Raw genomic sequence first — 20,458 nt, 5'->3', positions numbered from 1 at the left:
CATTTGATCTGATAATAATGAACCCAAACCGTCTAGTTGCTCAATCAGGTCTATTGGGCCGTGTAATATCTTATGTGGCTCGCTTGTTCATATCTGTGCATACTTTTAGGAGCCACTTCTACCTCTAGCCCAACTTACGAAACACCTCCAAAATGGGGGCGGGGGGCAGCTCATTCGGTTTTGGCAATAGCGTGCCTGTTGAGTATAATTCAACTGAGTTTCAAGTGGAACTAGTAAATAGTAACTGTGTACACTAAGTCTAGCACAACCCAGACTCTGCAACATATTTAACTATAGCGGTTTACTATGCGAGCAAAAATTGATAACCAGTGTCTGGCAGATAAAAATAACATGGAACGTCTAAACACTCTCAGCTCTCCCCTGATGCCTTTCGGAAGGGCAAAACGCATCAGGGGAGAGCTGAGAGCCTTTAGACGCTCATGTTATTTTAATCTGCCAGACACTGGTTATCAATTTTTGCTCGCATAGTAAACCGCTATAGTTAAATATGTTGCAGAGTCTGGGTTGTGCTAGACTTAGTGTACACAGTTACTATTTACTAGTACCACTCGAAACTCAGTTGAATTATACTCAACGGGCACACTATCACCACCAAAACCGAATGAGCTGCCCCCGCCCCCATTTTGGAGGTGTTTTGTAAGTTGGGCTAGAGATAGAAGTGGCTCCTAAAATTATGCACAGATATGAACAAGCGAGCCACATAAGATAATATTACACGACCCAATAGACCTGATTGAGCAACTGGACGGTTTGGGTTCATTACCAGATCAAAGCAGCAGGGGGACCACACAACAGCAGTCCACAGAGTGGTGAATTTAAGCAGCATATACGCTTTAAATCTCACTGCTGCGAACAGCAACTAATCGCAAATACAATCATTATTTCACAGCATATACTGTATATATAAGTGCAAACCAGAGAGTGGTGAATTTAAAGGAACACTGAGCCCAATTTTTTTCTTTTGTGATTCAGAGAGAGTATGCAATTTTAATCAACTTTCTAATTTACTCCTATTATCAATTTGTCTTCATTCTCTTGCTATCTTTATTTGAAAAATAATGCATCTAAGATTTTTTTTTATTCAGAACTCTGGACAGCACTTTATTAGTGGATGAATTTATCCACCAATCAGCAACAGCCCAGGTTGTATACCAAAAATGGGCCGGCATCTAAACTTGCATTTCAAATAAAGATACCAAGAGAATGAAGAAAATTTAATAGGAATAAACTAGGAAGTTATTTAAAATGTCATGCTCTATCTGAATCACAGAAGAAATAATTTGGGTTTAGTGTCCCTTTAAGCAGCATATACGCTTTAAATCTCACTGCTGCGAACAGCAACTAATTGCAAATACAATCATTATTTTACATCATATACTGTATATATAAGCGTGCAAACCAGAGATTCGATTTGTAACTAAATTGAACTGTAACACAACACAAACCTTGTTACAGAATTATAAGACCCAATACTGTATTACATAGTTCATATTTAAAGGGGCAGAAGTTAAATTATTCAAACTTGACCAACATTATATTTAGGAGTTTACGCTATAGCAAGCTAAATAAGAGTGAACTTACCGGGTATACAATAGAACCCGGTAATTTAATAGACACTGTCAGAAGGTATTAAACGGAGTACACACTTTTTATGATTAACTCTGACAGAGTACAAGCTATAAACGCAGATTGTTACGAGGAATGATTTACAAGTATTGATCTTTAATTCACTACCTTACACTATATGTATGTGATTTTTTAACAAATTGAAACATAAGTGGGAACTACCAAACAGTTAAATATTACAAGTGGTACATGATACAGGGTGTGCAGATCACGCCAGCGAATAAAGTTATCAGAGGTTCAATCAACACTAAACACACAGTTGTTTGGTTTTCCATTATACAGTGTCATACAACTTGATGTATCCCAAATCATCTTGCGAAGGGCGAGTGAAGCAACAACCTATCTGAACTGTGCTTCTTTTATAATCATAATAGTGGTCATAGAATCGAACTCTAATATGACAGTGTTCAATTACCATAATTTTTTCATGAGTGGTAATAATTCCACTATTTTATAGCGGGCAAAATAGTGATACACTAACAGTACACAATATCTACACCCAATATCGTATAGCGGTGGATACATAAACCCACATAGGGTGTAGCACAGATCTTGCATAGAGCAACTTTATAACAACCATCTAGGGCAGTGCTTTCCAAACTGTGTGTCGTGACACATTAGTGTGTCAGTGTGTAGGTGTGTCCCTTCTTCAGCACAAATTTGTTTGAATTAAAAAAAAATATATATAAAAAAAAAAAAATTTTGGTTTCTGACTTTCCGCTTGCCTGCTACGCATATCACGTGGTTGATACCTAGTGGGTCACAGATCATCTTAACCTATTGGCGCAGCTCACCTGGAACTGAAACTATTCCCATTGGCGGCACATTGGCTCCTGACTGCACGTGTAGTCTACTCAATCGGCTTTTTGCATGTGTAGTCAGTGAGTGGGATAGCAGTGCGTTTGCAGCGTGGGCAGTAGTCAGTTGGACTAGGGTGGCAGCTTAAATGCTGAGCTGAAGTCAGAAGTCAGTGTTTTTAGTGCATTGCTGCTCCTGATATATGGATAGGAAGGGGAAGCTAAAAAATGCTTGATGATGAAATGCGAGTGTCTTTATCTAATATTCCACCAAATATTCTGAAACTGTGTTCATCCCATCAACCTCATACATCCCATTAAAATAGTAAGTAGCTATTGGTGTTATTAAACTTTTTTTTTTAATTCTTGCACATACTTACATACTGTTACTTGTAAATACATTTCGTTATTATATCATTTAGGTATGTGTCTGTATCTCTTAAAACAAGTTAGTTTAACCTCCTGTTTGCTAGTACAACTGAATTACTGTGTCGCAAAATGATGTAGGGCTAAAAAGTGTGTCACAAACATGAAAAGTTTGGAAAGCACTGATCTAGGGGTATAACTCATTGGAGTTACTAATAGGCCTGAATTGTTGACACCGTTATCCCCCAGATCACAGTTTACTTAAAACTATAACCAGTGTCTGAGACGTTTTTAAAGGAACATTAAACCCACATTTTTTCTTTCATGATTCAGATAGAGTAACATTTTAAACAACTTTCTAATTTACTTCATTCTCTTGATATTATTTCCTGAAAAGCATATCTAGATAGGCTCAGTAGCTTCTGAATGGTGGCTGCACATATTTGCCTCATGTGATTGGCTCACCCATGTACATTGCTATTTCTTTAACAAAGGATATCTAAAGAATAAAGAAAATTAGATTATAGAAGTAAATTGGAATGTTGTTTAACATTGTATGCTCAATCTGAATCATGAAAGAATTTTTTTGGGTTTAATGTCCCATTAAAGTTGTTTGTCACTTTCATTTCATTTTAAATTTGATGTTAATAAAAGTTATATTTTAAAACCTGTTTGGAAAAACACTGCCCAATAGTCAGGGCCCAGAGTGCTACACGTGCATACTTGGTGAGGGGAGACTCGCTCTCCTCTAGTGTCATCCCTCTTTGTGTTCATGTGATAAGTGGCTGTCTGTAGTGGCTTAGAAACAGGCAGAAAATTAGGTTTGTTATAAAGAATATTAATATTACAAATGTTGGTTGTGCAAAGCTGGGGAATGGGTAGTAAAGGCATTATCTTTATAAATAATTTAGTGTTGACTGTCCCTTTAACAATATGAACTTGGCTAGCCTTGTTGTCTGCAGACGCAGGCACAAAATGGCTCTCCGTCAAATAAGGCAAGTGATGGGTAGAGTTTAGCTATTGAAAAACAATTGCAGCAAACAAGATGTTATTTTGTTTTAAAGATGTTTAGACTTGGCTGGTATGTTATTCTATCACAAGATAACAGAAATGTGTTGTAATTACTAGATGTTTACCGTCCCTTTAAAGTCATGAAGTCATTCCTTGTTAGTTTATTCTTTACACCATGTTCTAAACATTATCTAGTTTATTTATATCCTTCTGGAAATCTTATCTTCAGAACTGTACATGAAATTCAAGAACTGGACAAACTCACAATCTATAAAGTGTTGTAATAACCTCAGATTTACTGCAGCTAATACAACTTCCTCTTCAAACAAGCATCTTGTTGTCAACGAAATATTTCCTATCAATTACTCTTTACAGTGATTCTCAGCCGGATGTTACATACAGTATATGGTTGAAATTATCTTTTAGATGTCAGTAGTGTGAAGAACTGTGAACTAGCTATAAGAGGTAATCATTTATTCATTTTGTACTTTGGGGTTGGCTATAAAAAAATAAAAATCTAGCAGATGGCATACATCCTAAATATTTTATTTCTAGATTATTAATATTTCCATTATGTTATCACCCAACCATGTTTAGATGCATCCACATAATGTTATTTTATTACATGATCTTGCTCCCAGCATATTTTATCAGACAGCTGTGGAAGCATTCATATTAGAATGGGTTATTTCTTATTTTAGCGTATTTTATTTGGAGCCGTTTTAACCTAGTTTTCTAATTTTATTCTCATGCTGCCACTGTTAACACAATGTTATTTATACAATGTTGCAAGCAGCAGCCTGGCATGAAAGTCAACCCCATCCTGTCTTCATTTTCCGTTTTAACTAGTACTGTGTTTAAGTTAACCCTTTCATGCCTTCAGTTGTGTAAAACTTTTTATTTTATCATTACACAAAAGTTCCAAAATTATCTAAAAAAAACTGTATGCCCTTTGCTGGATGGTAAGAACAGGCCATAAGAGGCTACACTGGAGGAATGTGACATGTAATTTGCTGTAAGGAAAGGGTTATTGTTTAAAAACATAGATAACGCCTTTACTGCCCAATTTTTGTGACACTGTCACTTCATGAAGGTCCCTCCCTACCCAATTCTGCAGGTTTGACATCGGATAGTAGCGCTGGATAAACGTATACGAATAAGAAAGTTAGTGGATATTTAAATAAATAATAAAATCACACGCACATAAAATGCATTGTCTTTTTAGGAATTAGACCTGTCTGTATTGTACACGGTATAACTACATGCTGACACTTTATCCGATTATGGTATTGAAACCGAACCATACACTGTGTCAGTAAGTCTTTTTGTCGCTTCTGTCATGTGTCACTCCCATTGTTCCCCTGTTACCACACTTCCCGTACCTCTGAAAACGTTCTGTACACTGCCAAATCCTTTGCTGGCAAGAAACATGCAGACATCCTCTTCGCCCCATTCCCGGTAATCTACGCCTTTAGCAGTAGGCAACGCTTTGATCCGCTTCTCCGGAGTGTGGAAACCATCATCCAACGGCGACGGGTAATCCCGTCGAGCCCGCTTTGAGTTGCTTTCTCCGTTCATTGTACGGCGCTCAGAGATACAAAACTACAGTTGTGTGAGGAACAAGCGCATTTGCAATCTTCCCGGCGAACGTTCCATGACGCCCAAGCCACGCCCACCGTCACCATAGAAATAGAGGCGGGGCGGTACTACTTAGCTCTGACATGCGCATTAGCACGGAGCTAGCTGAGAATGATATGCTGCATAGGTCTGTACTTGTAACCATCTTCGGACGGATTTTTTTATTTTTGCTATAAATAATGATCCCCTTATTTTTCATGATGTACTGCTAAATTAGATGTAACCCGCTTAAAGGACTATAAGTGCCAAAACGGTCTCTAATGCATAGTTGCCAACGTTTCAAAAATATTTCCAGGCACACTTTGCAGCTATCAATTACCTGCATGAAATTTTTTATCACACCCCCCTGCCCTAAAGTTCCGCCCATTTTGCCAAACCCACATAATTATCATAATTTAGCCCCGCCTATTGATTATGGTGCAGATTATATATATATATATATATATAAATTAAAATATGAAACTAAAATGTACAGTATAGGAGAATGTACAGAATGGAATTATTGAAAGAAATGGGAGCAAAAGGAAAATGTATGCAAATGTGCATACATTTTCCTTTTGCTCCCATACATTTTCCTTTTGCTCCCATTTCTTTCATTAATTCCATACCGTACATTCTCCTTCTATACATTTTGTTTCATATTTTAATTTATATATATATAATCTGCACCATAATAAATATAGGCTGTATAGAACAGTCTATTGAAAGGGAAAACATGCCTGTGTCTTAACGACAAGGAAGTTGGTTTCTTATTCAAGCTCTTTCTTATTCGTGAAATTCTGTTTCTTATTCATGGAAGTTGGTTTCTTATTCAATTTTTTTATCAGACTGCTTTAAATTGACTTTAAAATAAAAATATAGGTTTTATTTAAATAATAATATGATTCATATAATGTAGTTACACAGAGGTGGAATCCCTTTATACAATTGGATATACAAACTTGAGAAAAGGGCATACGTTGGCACCAATACAAATATTACTATTTTGAATAAGTAACAGATATTTTCAAAGGGTTAATAACCATTGGGCCACTGATTTCACTATGAATATATACAGGGTAGATCCCCCTCCATGCCATGCAATTGTTTTTAGCCAGGCCCAATGGTGTTTTGGACACAGAAATTGATGCCAACCCTGGCATAGGTGCTCTAATTCTCATTTTTTAATAAGTAACATATATTTTCAAAGGGTTAATAACCATTGGGACACTGATTTCACTATGAATATATACAGGGTAGTTCCACCTCCATGCCATGCAATTGTTTTTAGCCTGGCCCAATGGTGTTTTGGGCACAGAAATTGATGCCAACCCTGGCATAGAAGACATAATTCTCAATTTTGAATAAGTAACAGATATTTTCAAAGGGTTAATAACCATTGGGCCACTGATTTCACTATAAATATATACAGGTTAGATCTCCCTCCAAGCCATGCAATTGTTTTTAGCCTGGCCCAATGGTGTTTTTGGCACAGAAATTGATGCCAACCCTGGCATAGGTGACATCATTCTCATTTTTGAATAAGTAACAAATATTTTCAAAGGGTTAATAACCATTGGGCCACTGATTTCACTATGAATATATACAGGATAGACCCCCCTCCATGACATGCAATTGTTTTTAGCCTGGCCAAATGGTGTTTTGGGCACAGAAATTGATGCCAACCCTGGCATAGGTGACATCATTCTCATTTTTGAATAAGTAACAAATATTTTCAAAGGGTTAATAACCATTGGGCCACTGATTTCACTATGAATATATACAGGATAGATCCCCCTCCATGACATGCAATTGTTTTTAGCCTGGCCCAGTGGTGTTTTGGGCACAGAAATTGATGCCAACCCTGGCATAGGTGCTCTAATTCTCATTTTTGAATAAGTAACAGATATTTTCAAAGGGTTAATGACCATTGGGCCACTGATTTCACTATGAATATATACAGGGTAGATCCCCCTCCATGCCATGCAATTGTTTTTAGCCTGGCCCAATGGTTTTTTTGGCACATACATTGATGCCATCCCTGGCATAGGTGACATAATTCTCATTTTTGAAAAATTAACAGATATTTTCAAAGGGTTAATAATAATTGGGCCACTTATTTCACTATGAATATATACAGGGTAGATCCCCCTCCATGCCATGCAATTGTTTTTAGCCTGGCCCAATGGTGTTTTGGCACAGAAATTGATGCCAACACTGGCATAGGTGCTCTAATTCCCATTTTTGAATAAGTAACATATATTTTCAAAGGGTTAATAACCATTGGGCAACTGATTTCACTATAAATATGTACAGGTTAGATCTCCCTCCAAGCCATGCAATTGTTTTTAGCCTGGCCCAATGGTGTTTTTGGCACAGAAATTGATGCCAACCCTGGCATAGGTGACATCATTCTCATTTTTGAATAAGTAACAGATATTTTCAAAGGGTTAATAACCATTGGGCCACTGATTTCACAATGAATATATACAGGGTATATCCCCCTCCATGCCATGCAATTGTTTTTAGCCTGGCCCAATTGTGTTTTTGGCACAGAAATTGATGCCAACCCTGGCATAGGTGACATCATTCTCATTTTTTAATAAGTAACCATTTTTTTCAAAGGGTTAATAACCATTGGGCCACTGATTTCACTATAAATATATACAGGGTAGATCCCCCCTCCATGCCATGCAATTGTTTTTAGCCTGGCCCAATGGTGTTTTGGGCACAGACATTGATGCCAACACTAGCATAGGTGACATAATTCTCAATTTTGAATAAGTAACACATTTTCAAAGGGTTAATAACCACTGGGCCAATGATTTCTCTATGAATATATACAGGGTAGATTCCCCTCCATGCCATGCAATTGTTTTTAGCCTGGCCCAGTGGTGTTTTGGGCACAGAAATTGATGCCAACCCTGGCATAGGTGCTCTAATTCTCATTTTTTAATAAGTAACAGATATTTTCAAAGGGTTAATAACCATTGGGCCACTGATTTCACTATGAATATATACAGGTTAGATCTCCCTCCATGACATGCAATTATTTTTAGCCTGGCCCAATGGTGTTTTGGGCACAGAAATTGATGCCAACACTGGCATAGGTGCTCTAATTCCCATTTTTGAATAAGTAACAGATATTTTCAAAGGGTTAATAACCATTGGGCCACTGATTTCACTATAAATATATACAGGTTAGATCACCCTCCAAGCCATGCAATTGTTTTTAGCCTGGCCCAATGGTGTTTTTGGCACAGAAATTGATGCCAACCCTGGCATAGGTGACATCATTCTCATTTTTGAATAAGTAACAGATATTTTCAAAGGGTTAATAACCATTGGGCCACTGATTTCACAATGAATATATACAGGGTATATCCCCCTCCATGCCATGCAATTGTTTTTAGCCTAACCCAATTGTGTTTTTGGCACAGAAATTGATGCCAACCCTGGCATAGGTGACATCATTCTCATTTTTGAATAAGTAACCGATTTTTTCAAAGGGTTAATAACCATTGGGCCACTGATTTCACTATAAATATATACAGGTTAGATCTCCCTCCATCATATGTAATTGTTTTTAGCCTGGCCCAATGGTGTTTTGGGCACAGAAATTGATGCCAACACTAGCATAGGTGACATAATTCTCAATTTTGAATAAGTAACAAATATTTTCAAAGGGTTAATAACCACTGGGCCAATGATTTCTCTATGAATATATACAGGGTAGATTCCCCTCCATGCCATGCAATTGTTTTTAGCCTGGCCCAGTGGTGTTTTGGGCACAGAAATTGATGCCAACCCTGGCATAGGTGCTCTAATTTTCATTTTTTAATAAGTAACAGATATTTTCAAAGGGTTAATAACTATTCGGCCACTGATTTCACTATGAATATATACAGGGTAGATCCCCCTCCATGCCATGCAATTGTTTTTAGCCTGGCCCAATGGTATTTTTGGCACATACATTGATGCCAACCCTGTTATAGGTGACATAATTCGCATTTTTGAATAAGTAACAGATATTTTCAAAGGGTTAATTAACATTGGGCCACTGATTTCACTATGAATATATACAGGGTAGATCCCCTTCCATGCCATGCAGTTGTTTTTAGCCTGGCCCAATGTTTTTTTTGGCACAGAAATTGATTTCAACCCTGGCATAGGTGACATAATTCTCATTTTTTAATAAGTAACAGATATTTTCAAAGAATTAATAACCATTGGGCCACTGATTTCACTATAAATATATACAGGGTAGATCTTCCTCCCTCCATGACATGCAATTGTTTTTAGCCTGGCTCAATGGTGTTTTGGGCACAGAAATTGATGCCAACACTGGCATAGGTGACATAATTCTCATATTTGAATAAGTAACTGATATTTTCAAAGGGTTAATAACCATTGGACCACTGATTTCACTATAAATATATACAGGGTAGACCCCCCTCCATGCCATGCAATTGTTTTTAGCCTGGCCCAGTGGTGTTTTGGGCACATAAATTGATGCCAACCCTGGCATAGGTGACATAATTCTCATTTTTGAATAAGTAACAGATATTTTCAAAGTTATTAACCCTTTGAAAATATCTGTTACTTATTAAAAAATGAGAATTAGAGCACCTATGCCAGTGTTGGCATAAATTTCTGTGCCCAAAACACCATTGGGCCAGGTTAAAAACAATTGCATGTTATGGAGGGGGATCTACCCTGTATATATTCATAGTAAAATAAGTGGCCCAATGGTCATTAACCCTTTGAAAATATGATTTACTTATTCAAAAATGAGAATTAGAGCACCTATGCCAGTGTTGGCATCAATTGTTGTGCCCAAAACACAATTGGGCCAGGCTAAAAATAATTGCATTTCATGAAGGGGGGTCTACCCTGTATATATTCATAGTGAAATCAGTGGCCCAATGGTTATTAACCCTTTGGAAAAAATCTGTTACTTATTTAAAAATGGTAATTAAAGCACCAATGCCAGTGTTGGCATCAATTTCTGTGCCAAAAACACCATTGGGCCAGGCTAAAAACAATTGCATGGCTTGGAGGGAGATCTAACCTGTACATATTTATAGTGAAATCAGTTGCCCAATGGTTATTAACCCTTTGAAAATATATGTTACTTATTCAAAAATGGGAATTAGAGCACCTATGCCAGTGTTGGCATCAATTTCTGTGCCAAAACACCATTGGGCCAGGCTAAAAACAATTGCATGGCATGGAGGGGGATCTACCCTGTATATATTCATAGTGAAATAAGTGGCCCAATTATTATTAACCCTTTGAAAATATCTGTTAATTTTTCAAAAATGAGAATTATGTCACCTATGCCAGGGATGGCATCAATGTATGTGCCAAAAAAACCATTGGGCCAGGCTAAAAACAATTGCATGGCATGGAGGGGGATCTACCCTGTATATATTCATAGTGAAATCAGTGGCCCAATGGTTATTAACCCTTTGAAAATATCTGTTACTTATTCAAAAATGAGAATTAGAGCACCTATGCCAGTGTTGGCATCAATTTCTGTGCCCAAAACACCATTGGGCCAGGCTAAAAACAATTGCATGGCATGGAGTGGGATCTACCCTGTATATATTCATAGTGAAATCAGTGGCCCAATGGTTAACCCTTTGAAAATATCTGTTACTTATTCAAAATAGTAATATTTGTATTGGTGCCAACGTATGCCCTTTTTTCTCGTTTGTATATTCAATTGTTGTATAATGGGATTCCACCTCTGTGTAACTACATTATATGAATCATATTATTATTTAAATAAAACCTATATTTTTATTTTAAAGTCAATTTAAAGCAGTCTGACAAAAAAAAATGAATAAGAAACCAACTTCCATGAATAAGAAACAGAAATTCACGAATAAGAAACAGCTTGAATAAGAAACCAACTTCCTTGTCGTTGTGTCTTAGAGGTATCATTGAAAATGGAATGTCCTATAAGAAACAAGTTCTCGTTACACTAGTTAGGCCCAAACTAAACAACAGAAAAATCCCCCCGTCTACTCACATAGCACCTTGTCATCAGATACATTATCTGTTCTCCTTTTCTGGTAGCTAAGGCTTTAAACTTTAAAGTACTTTTTTGCCTGCAATCTTCATAGGGCCAATACTCTGCTTCAAGCAATGCTGCAAATTTAAGAACATTTAATTGTTATATTTATCTTTTTTTGGGCAGAAATAACCTAAGTTTATAAAGATATAGAAAAAAAACACTGTGCACATGCCAGTCCCAGGCAAATTAGCAGACTGAAGTTCTGGTATATGATGAATACTTTACATTAGGAATATAACAATATTATAAAATCCAGAATCACATTTCAAATTTAAAGGACACAAAATTAACTACACAGGCTAGTAACAGAAATTTCATTAAATGTGCAAAGTTTTTTTTTGTTTTTTTTTTCTTCCAGCATTTACATTGCAGGGACTGGACTACACCCAAGACATGCCAGATACCCCAGGATCCTGAGCCCCTAATCCTGCAGAGGGCAGTTGTGCCTGGGGTAGGGACTGAGCCTCAACACAAAGCCAACTATAAGCTCCCAAAACTAAGTCAGCAAAACCAAGTGAGCCAAAGCACATGAGCAGATTGTAGGCTTCCTTTGGACTGGGCAGAGTGGGTGAAAATCAAGGGTGGGGGCAACCACTGGATGGAGCAGGGTAGTTGCACCCCTTAGAGGCAGGGCAGGTTGAGTTCACCCTTATCTGGGCACGGTGAGTGCACTGTCATTATGGGGCAGATGATTTGGTTGGGACAATTGCCTGTAGGCACCCAGTTTATAGTGAGAGCATATGTTTATTGCTAATCTACAAGATGAGGCTGATGATCGCTGACTACAGCACCCAGAGGTGGCAGGTACTAGTGTACATGGTGACAGCTCAATTCATGTCCCCAGCACAAAGCGTCAAGGTCATACATACCATCAGCAGCAATGCTGTCACTGCTGACTCAATAGCAGGCAATCCCGGTTACACAGATGCCCTAATGAGACTGGCTCCTGTCTTGGCTCCTGTCTTGGCCGTGGGGTGGTGCAAGGTGCTCCTCTCCGTTGACGGCACGTGTTCCATCCCTCTCCACACTACACTGACAAGCTGAGCCGAAGTAACCCGGGGACTCCGCCTCCTCCCTGACTGTGCAGACAGTTCATCAATGCAGACACCGCAACCTGACGGTTCTGCTGCAGAGGTGCCTGGTGCAGTGTGTGCAGTAGGGGATGTGTGCTCAGGGCAGGCTGCGGATGGTGTGCTGTGTATAGTAGGCTGGCAATTGGTGCACAGGGCGCTGTGTATATTGTGCAGGGGCAGTGGGTGCACTGTGTGCTGTGTATAGTGTTGAATGACCTTATAGCAATGTGTGGGATGATTTGTAATAACGCTAACTGCTACTCTAGTAATCAGTATCACGCTAGCTGCCGGGACATTTAAATGACCGGGACTGGGTCCCAAATTCCGGGACTGTCCTGGCAAATACGGGACAGTTAGCAACTATGCTAATGCTAGGGCATTTTATTATTGTGCTAGTCCTTTCATTTACTGATTTAGATTGTGCACTATTCTTAGCACAGACCCGAATATCGCTCCACTTGGAGTTTATGGGCCCTATTTATGAAGCTGCAAAAAAGCTTTGGGGCCCTAAAATGTGGCAGAGTGAAATCATCCCGATTGGAATGATCGGCAGCACTGCTTGTGCAATGCTGCCCCCTGCTCGCTGGTGGCCAATCGCGCACAAGCAGTGGTTTGTGCAATGTTAAAGGACCAGTCAACACAGTAGATTTGCATAATCAACAAATGCAAGATAACAAGACAATGCAATAGCACTTAGTTTAAACTTCAAATGAGTAGTAGACCTCGCTAAATGCGGAGAGCAATACGCTCTCCGCATTTAACATTGCACCAGCAGCTCACAAGAGCTGCTGGTGCAACGCCGCCCCCTGCTGACTCGCGGCCAATCGGCCGCCAGCAGGGAGCTGTCAATCAACCCGATCGTATTTGATCGGGTTGATGTCCGGCGATTCCTGTCCGCCTGTTCAGAGCAGGCGGACAGGGTTATGGAGCAGGGGTCTTTAGACCGCTGCTTCATAAGTTGTGTTTCTGGCGAGTCTGAAGACTCGCCAGAAACACGGCCCTTCAAGCTCCGTACGGAGCTTAATAAATGGGCCTGAAAAAGTTTAAATATAAAAATATTGTGCACATTTTGTTAATGGAAGTAAATTGGAAAGTTGTTTAAAATTGCATGCTCTATCTGAATAATGAAAGTTTCATTTTGATTGAGTGTCCCTTTAAATGCTGGCAGTGTATAAAATCACACACCCCAACTAAAATGGGAAATCCAGCAGTGCTACAAGTCCAACAAATATGAATATCAAAGTCCCAAAAGAGAATATATTTACAGCTGCAGCAACTACTTTCTTCCTCTAAAACAAATACATTCCCAATATGTCTATAATACAATAAGAAGGAGCAGCATTAAAGAAAAACTAAAAACTTTATTAAAACATCATAAAAAGGGATTAGTCCACATCAGGGGCGCGATCCGATATAGATAGCAGTTTGCGGCGCAAGCGAGGGAACCGGCATCGCCCGCAGTTTCAGCTCGCAACTCGAGCTATCCCATATAGGTCGCCGTCAGATGCTAACGTGCCGTAAGTCGGATAAACCAGCGATGTCCAGAAATCTGCGTAAGTACAAATTTCTGGCGTCGCCAGTGACTTGCGGCACGTTAGAAACTGCCGGCGCCTATAAAACCTGACTAAAGTCTAAAACACCCGCACTGTCTAACACGCCTCCCTAACATAGCCCGCACTGTCTAACACGCCTCCCTAACATAGCCCGCACTGTCTAACCCTCTATCCGCTATCCCCCCTCACTATCCTAACAATAAAAAACCTATTAACCCCTAAACCGCCGCTCCCGTACCCCGCCGCAACCTAATAAAGTTATTAACCCCTAAACCGCCGCTCCCGTACCCCGCCGCCAGCTATATTATATCTATAACCCCCTAAAGTGAGCCCCTAACACCGCCGCCATCTATATTAAAATTATTAACCCCTAATGTAAGCCCCTTACACCGCCGCCATCTCTATTAAAATGATTAACCCCTAATCTAATCCCCCTATACCGCCGCCAGCTATATTAAAATTATTAACCCCTAATGTAAGCCCCTTACACCGCCGCCATCTCTATTAAAATGATTAACCCCTAATTTAATCTACCTACCCCGCCGCCAGCTATATTATCTATATTAACCCTAAGTATATTATAGTTAATATAGGTATTACATTATATATATTAACTATATTAACCCTAATTATATTAGGGTTAATATAGTTAATATAGTTACTATAGTATTTATATTAACTATATTAACTCTATCTAACCCTAACACCCCTAACTAAATTTATATTAAATTAATCTAATTCATTTATAAACTAAAATATTCCTATTTAAATCTAAATACTTACCTATAAAATAAACCCTAAGATAGCTACAATATAATTAATAATTACATTGTAGCTATGTTAGGGTTAATATTTATTTTACAGGTAAATTGTTAATTATTTTAACTAGGTATAATAGATATTAAATAGTTATTAACTATTTAATATCTACCTAGTTAAAATAATTACCCAATTACCTGTAAAATAAATCCTAACCTAAGTTACAAATACACCTACACTATCAATAAATTTAATAAACTACAAACATCTATCTAAAAATACAATTAAATTAACTAAACTAAATTACAAAAAAAAACAAACACTAAATTACAAAAAATAAAAAAAAGATTACAAGATATTTAAGCTAATTACACCTATTCTAAGCCCCCTAATAAAATAATAAACCCCCAAAATAAAAAAAATTCCCTGCCCTATTCTAAATTAAACAAATTTCAAAGCTCTTTACCTTACCAGCCCTTAAAAGGGCCTTTTGTGGGGCATGCCCCAAAGAATTCAGCTCTTTTGCATACAACAAATACAATGCCCCCCCCCCCCATTACAACCCACCACCCACATACCCCTATTCTAAAACCACCCAAACCCCCCTTAAAAAAGCCTAACACTACCCCCCTGAAGATCTCCCTACCTTGTCTTCACCACACCGGGCCGAACTCCTGATCCGATCCGGGCAATGTCTTCCTCCAAGCGGCAAAGAAGAATTCTTCCTCCGGCGATGTCTTCCTCCAAGCGGCAAAGAAGAATTCTTCCTCCGGCGACGTCTTCCTCCAAGCGGCAGCAAAGTCTTCATTCTTCCGGCGGCATCTTCAATCTTCTTTCTTCGCTCCGCCGCCGCGGAGCATCCATCCTGGCCGACTGCTGTACTTGGAATGAGGTACCTTTAAATGACGTCATCCAAGATGGCGTCCGCCGAATTCCGATTGGCTGATAGGATTCTATCAGCCAATCGGAATTAAGTTAGAAAAATCTGATTGGCTGATTGAATCAGCCAATCAGATTCAAGTTCAATCCGATTGGCTGATCCGAACAGCCAATCAGATTGAGCTCGCATTCTATTGGCTGATCGGAACAGCCAATAGAATGCGAGCTCAATCTGATTGGCTGATTGGATCAGCCAATCGGATTGAACTTGAATCTGATTGGCTGCTTCTTTGCCGCTTGGAGGAAGACATCGCCGGAGGAAGAATTCTTCTTTGCCGCTTGGAGGAAGACATCGCCCGGATCGGATCAGGAGTTCGGCCCGGTGTGGTGAAGACAAGGTAGGGAGATCTTCAGGGGGGTAGTGTTAGGCTTTTTTAAGGGGGGTTTGGGTGGTTTTAGAATAGGGGTATGTGGGTGGTGGGTTGTAATGGGGGGGGGGATTGTATTTGTTGTATGCAAAAGAGCTGAATTCTTTGGGGCATGCCCCACAAAAGGCCCTTTTAAGGGCTGGTAAGGTAAAGAGCTTTGAAATTTGTTTAATTTAGAATAGGGCAGGGAATTTTTTTTATTTTGGGGGTTTATTATTTTATTAGGGGGCTTAGAATAGGTGTAATTAGCTTAAATATCTTGTAATCTTTTTTTTTTTTTTTTGTAATTTAGTGTTTTTTTTTTTTTGTAATTTAGTTTAGTTAATTTAATTGTATTTTTAGATAGATGTTTGTAGTTTATTAAATTTATTGATAGTGTAGGTGTATTTGTAACTTAGGTTAGGATTTATTTTACAGGTAATTGGGTAATTATTTTAACTAGGTAGATATTAAATAGTTAATAACTATTTAATATCTATTATACCTAGTTAAAATAATTAACAATTTACCTGTAAAATAAATATTAACCCTAACATAGCTACAATGTAATTATTAATTATATTGTAGCTATCTTAGGGTTTATTTTATAGGTAAGTATTTAGATTTAAATAGGAATATTTTAGTTTATAAATGAATTAGATTAATTTAATATAAATTTAGTTAGGGGTGTTAGGGTTAGATAGAGTTAATATAGTTAATATAAATACTATAGTAACTATATTAACTATATTAACCCTAATATAATTAGGGTTAATATATATAATGTAATACCTATATTAACTATAATATACTTAGGGTTAATATAGATAATATAGCTGGCGGCGGGGTAGGTAGATTAAATTAGGGGTTAATCATTTTAATAGAGATGGCGGCGGTGTAAGGGGCTTACATTAGGGGTTAATAATATTAATATAGCTGGCGGCGGTATAGGGGGATTAGATTAGGGGTTAATAATTTTTATATAGGTGGCGGCGGTGTAAGGGGTCAGATTAGGGGATAGATAAGGTAGATGGCGGCGGTTTTAGAGGCTCACAGTAGGGGGTTAGTTTATGTAGATGGCGGCGGGGTCCGGGAGCGGCGGTTTAGGGGGTAATAACTTTATTAGGGATTTCGGGGGGGGGGGGATCGCGGTTGACAGGGAGATAGACATTGCGCATGCGTTAGGTGTTAGGTTTATTTTAGCAGATCGCGGTTGACAGGGAGATAGACATTGCGCATGCGTTAGGTGTTAGGTTTATTTTAGCAGCCAGTTTAGGGAGTTACGGGGCTCCAATAGTCAGCGTAAGGCTTCTTACGGCTGCTTTTTGTGGCGAGGTGAAAATGGAGTAAGTTTTCTCCATTTTCGCCACGTAAGTCCTTACGCTGCATATTGGATACCAAACTGCGCGGGTTTGGTATACCTGCCTATGGCCCAAAAAACTGCGGGCGACGGCAGAAATATACGGGCGTAACTTCTAGGTTACGCCGTATATGTGATACCAAACCCGCGCAAATATTGGCGTCGCCGGCTTTTGCGGGCGACGATTTATATCGGATCGACCCCTAGAGCTCCCTAATTAAAGTGCAACATGTTTCTCAGTGGTCCAACTTGACTTTCATCAGGAACAATCAGTGAGGCTAGGTGGACAGGTTTATTCCCTGCATAGAGGTTAAAGGGACAGTCAACCATAGAATTGTTATTGGTTTAAAAGATAGATCATCCCTTTATTACCCATTGCTCAGTTTTGCATAACCAACACAGTTATATTAATACACTTTTTACCTCTGTGATTATCTTGTATCTAGGAACCTTCTTCCAGCCCCCTGATCACATGACTGTGACTGTTTATTATCTATTGTCTTAAATTTAGCATTGTATTGTGCTAGATCTTAAATAACTTTCTGTGCCTGAACACAGTGTTATCTATATGGCCCACGTGTACTTTCTGTCTCTTTGTGTTGAAAAGAGATTTAAAAAGCCTGTGATAAGAGGCAGCCCTCAAAGGCTTAGAAATTAGCATATGAGCCTACCTAGGTTTAGTTTAAACTAAGAATACCAAGAGAAAAAAGCAAATTTGATGATAAAAGTAAATTGGAAAGTCGATTAAAATTAAAAGTCCTATCTGAATAATGAAAGTTTAATTTATACTTGACTGTCCCTTTAAACACATAGTCATAATAAGCTCCACACAACAATGCATACTATGAATCTGCAGTACCACACTGGTCGTCATTATAAAACATTCTTAGGACTTTCTTATTGGTAACTGTAAGGGGACTTTATATTTATTTTTGTTTGTTTCGTGCAATACACTTGATCTTCAAATCTATTTTTGTCTGTTACTTTTTCTTCTTTTGTGTAACACAATAAATTTATTTGCATATATCTTACATTCTATTGTTGATTCTTTATCAGTGTAGGTGGCCATATTATCTTAAGGCCACCATTCTTTTCTTTTTTTTCACATATATAATAAGCAATGAACAGGATAGACAAAAAATAAAAATAGAGGACAACCCCCTCCAAAATAATCACAGCATAATCAAAACAAACAAATAAGAACAAAAGAATAAGAAAAATAAGCATCAATATTACAGTATTACAATACATCTATCTTGCATTTTGACATTTCAATATACAGTTTTCTTATATTTAAGACTCATACATTTTGTTCCATCCTGTAGATAACCCCTATCCCAGGGTTTCCAGTCTGTTTAATCTTAAAAAAGTAACATTTAAGGAAACAATAAAAAAAAAAAAAATACTATGTTTTCCCTAATAAAGCAGATACCAGAGGGGAGCTGCTTTGGGAACCGGGGGTTTTGGACACCCCTACCCCCATAACTTCAACGGGCTGTATCTCTAGTCCCCAATAACAAATCATGCCACTTTTTGGACTGCGTAATCTGGGGACCGAGAGCTTTCAAATGACACCCTGGAAGTGCCGCCGCTCCCCTGGGATCACCCCAAAACCGTCACCACTGTGTCCTGGGATTCTGTGGGACTATGGTTGCTATGGAGGCGCCGGTCATTCTGAAGGGGCGGGAATGGCGGGAAAACTGTGGCATTGTCTCCCTGTTTTATCAAGATGTGTGTATATATGAAATATGTGTGTTTGTCCCAATAAAGGGAGTTCTTATTTCACCTGAATGCTAGTCTGTCTAGTCATTTAGGTGGGCTCCTGCTAGAATCACTTTCCTGGGCTACATAGCAGCCTGTTCCAGGCAGAGGAAGGACCCTCAGGCAGAGCTACCCAGTCTGGGTAGCTGGAGTCTGCCACAGGGTGGGACCCTGAGTTCTGGTGCTGTCGGGCATCAGGAGTGGCTACAGGCTGCGGTCACTTGCCAGCTACATAGCTGCAGTCTGCAGGGAGGAAGCAGGACCCGTTTGGCAGAGCTACCCTGTCGGGGTAGCCGGAGTATCTGTCACATATATAGATAGATAGATAGATAGATAGATAGATAGATAGATAGATATACAGGTATGGGTAAATATAAAAATATATAAGAAAAATAAGTATTTATAATAAAATTATATTGTTTTGTAAGTGAAGAAAATTGGAATTTGAAATATGAATAACTCCTGTCGGGCTAGCACATGAGCAATCAGTGTTAGTTTTTTTTCTTCTGCGCTCTCCATTGACTTCTATGGGGAGAAGACGTTAAGGCTGTCGTTACATTTTCTGTTCCTAAAATTTTTGGCATGATTGATTTCACAGTTGCATAGATAAATCATACTCATATATTTAATATAGTGACATATTCGACTATTTTGGAAAGGTATACCCAGAATACAGAATAAATACTATTCAAGGGAAAAACATTATCTTAAAGGGCCATGATACCCAAATGTTGAAACACTTAAAAGTGATGCAGCATAGCTCTAAAAAGCTGACTAGAAAATATCACCTGGACATCTCTATGTAAAAAAGAAAGATATTTTACCTCAAAATGTCCTAAGTATTCACACCTGATTGTAAAGGACTTTTTTTTTTTCAATATCTTTTTATTTAATTCCAATACAACCAAAAGGAAAAAAAAAAAAAAACAACAAAGGACATCAAAAAGGAAAAGAAACACAAAACAAAGTCCACTGTAGGCAGACTGCCTGGCAGTAGAGTAATATATACTATACAGACAAAAAGTGCCTCGCAGGGCTGCTTACAAAAACCATTGTCACATTAAACGAAATTCTGCCTTGGATTCATTGTTTAGATTTAGGTTAATTTCGGATAAGAAAATTATGTATATTCTTGATTAACTTTTC

At 38.4% G+C, this 20,458-nt stretch overlaps 1 protein-coding gene across 1 annotated transcript in view; it reads right to left on the bottom strand.

Moving 5' to 3' along the window:
• The window catches only part of SAMHD1 (SAM and HD domain containing deoxynucleoside triphosphate triphosphohydrolase 1), a 615,063-nt gene extending 609,577 nt beyond the window's left edge, over nucleotides 1-5,486 (bottom strand). Inside the window, exon 1 of the mRNA XM_053715954.1 lies at nucleotides 5,204-5,486. Coding sequence (XP_053571929.1) covers nucleotides 5,204-5,399 — 196 coding nt within the window. The 5' untranslated portion in view covers nucleotides 5,400-5,486. The remainder of the gene's footprint in view (nucleotides 1-5,203) is intronic.
• Between the last annotated feature and the right edge of the window lie 14,972 nt (nucleotides 5,487-20,458).

Source organism: Bombina bombina, chromosome 1, assembly GCF_027579735.1.
Source record: "Bombina bombina isolate aBomBom1 chromosome 1, aBomBom1.pri, whole genome shotgun sequence".
Classification (NCBI taxonomy): domain Eukaryota; kingdom Metazoa; phylum Chordata; class Amphibia; order Anura; family Bombinatoridae; genus Bombina; species Bombina bombina.
The sequence above is the reverse complement of the archived record's forward strand: the minus strand, read 5'-3'. Positions and strand labels throughout refer to the sequence as shown.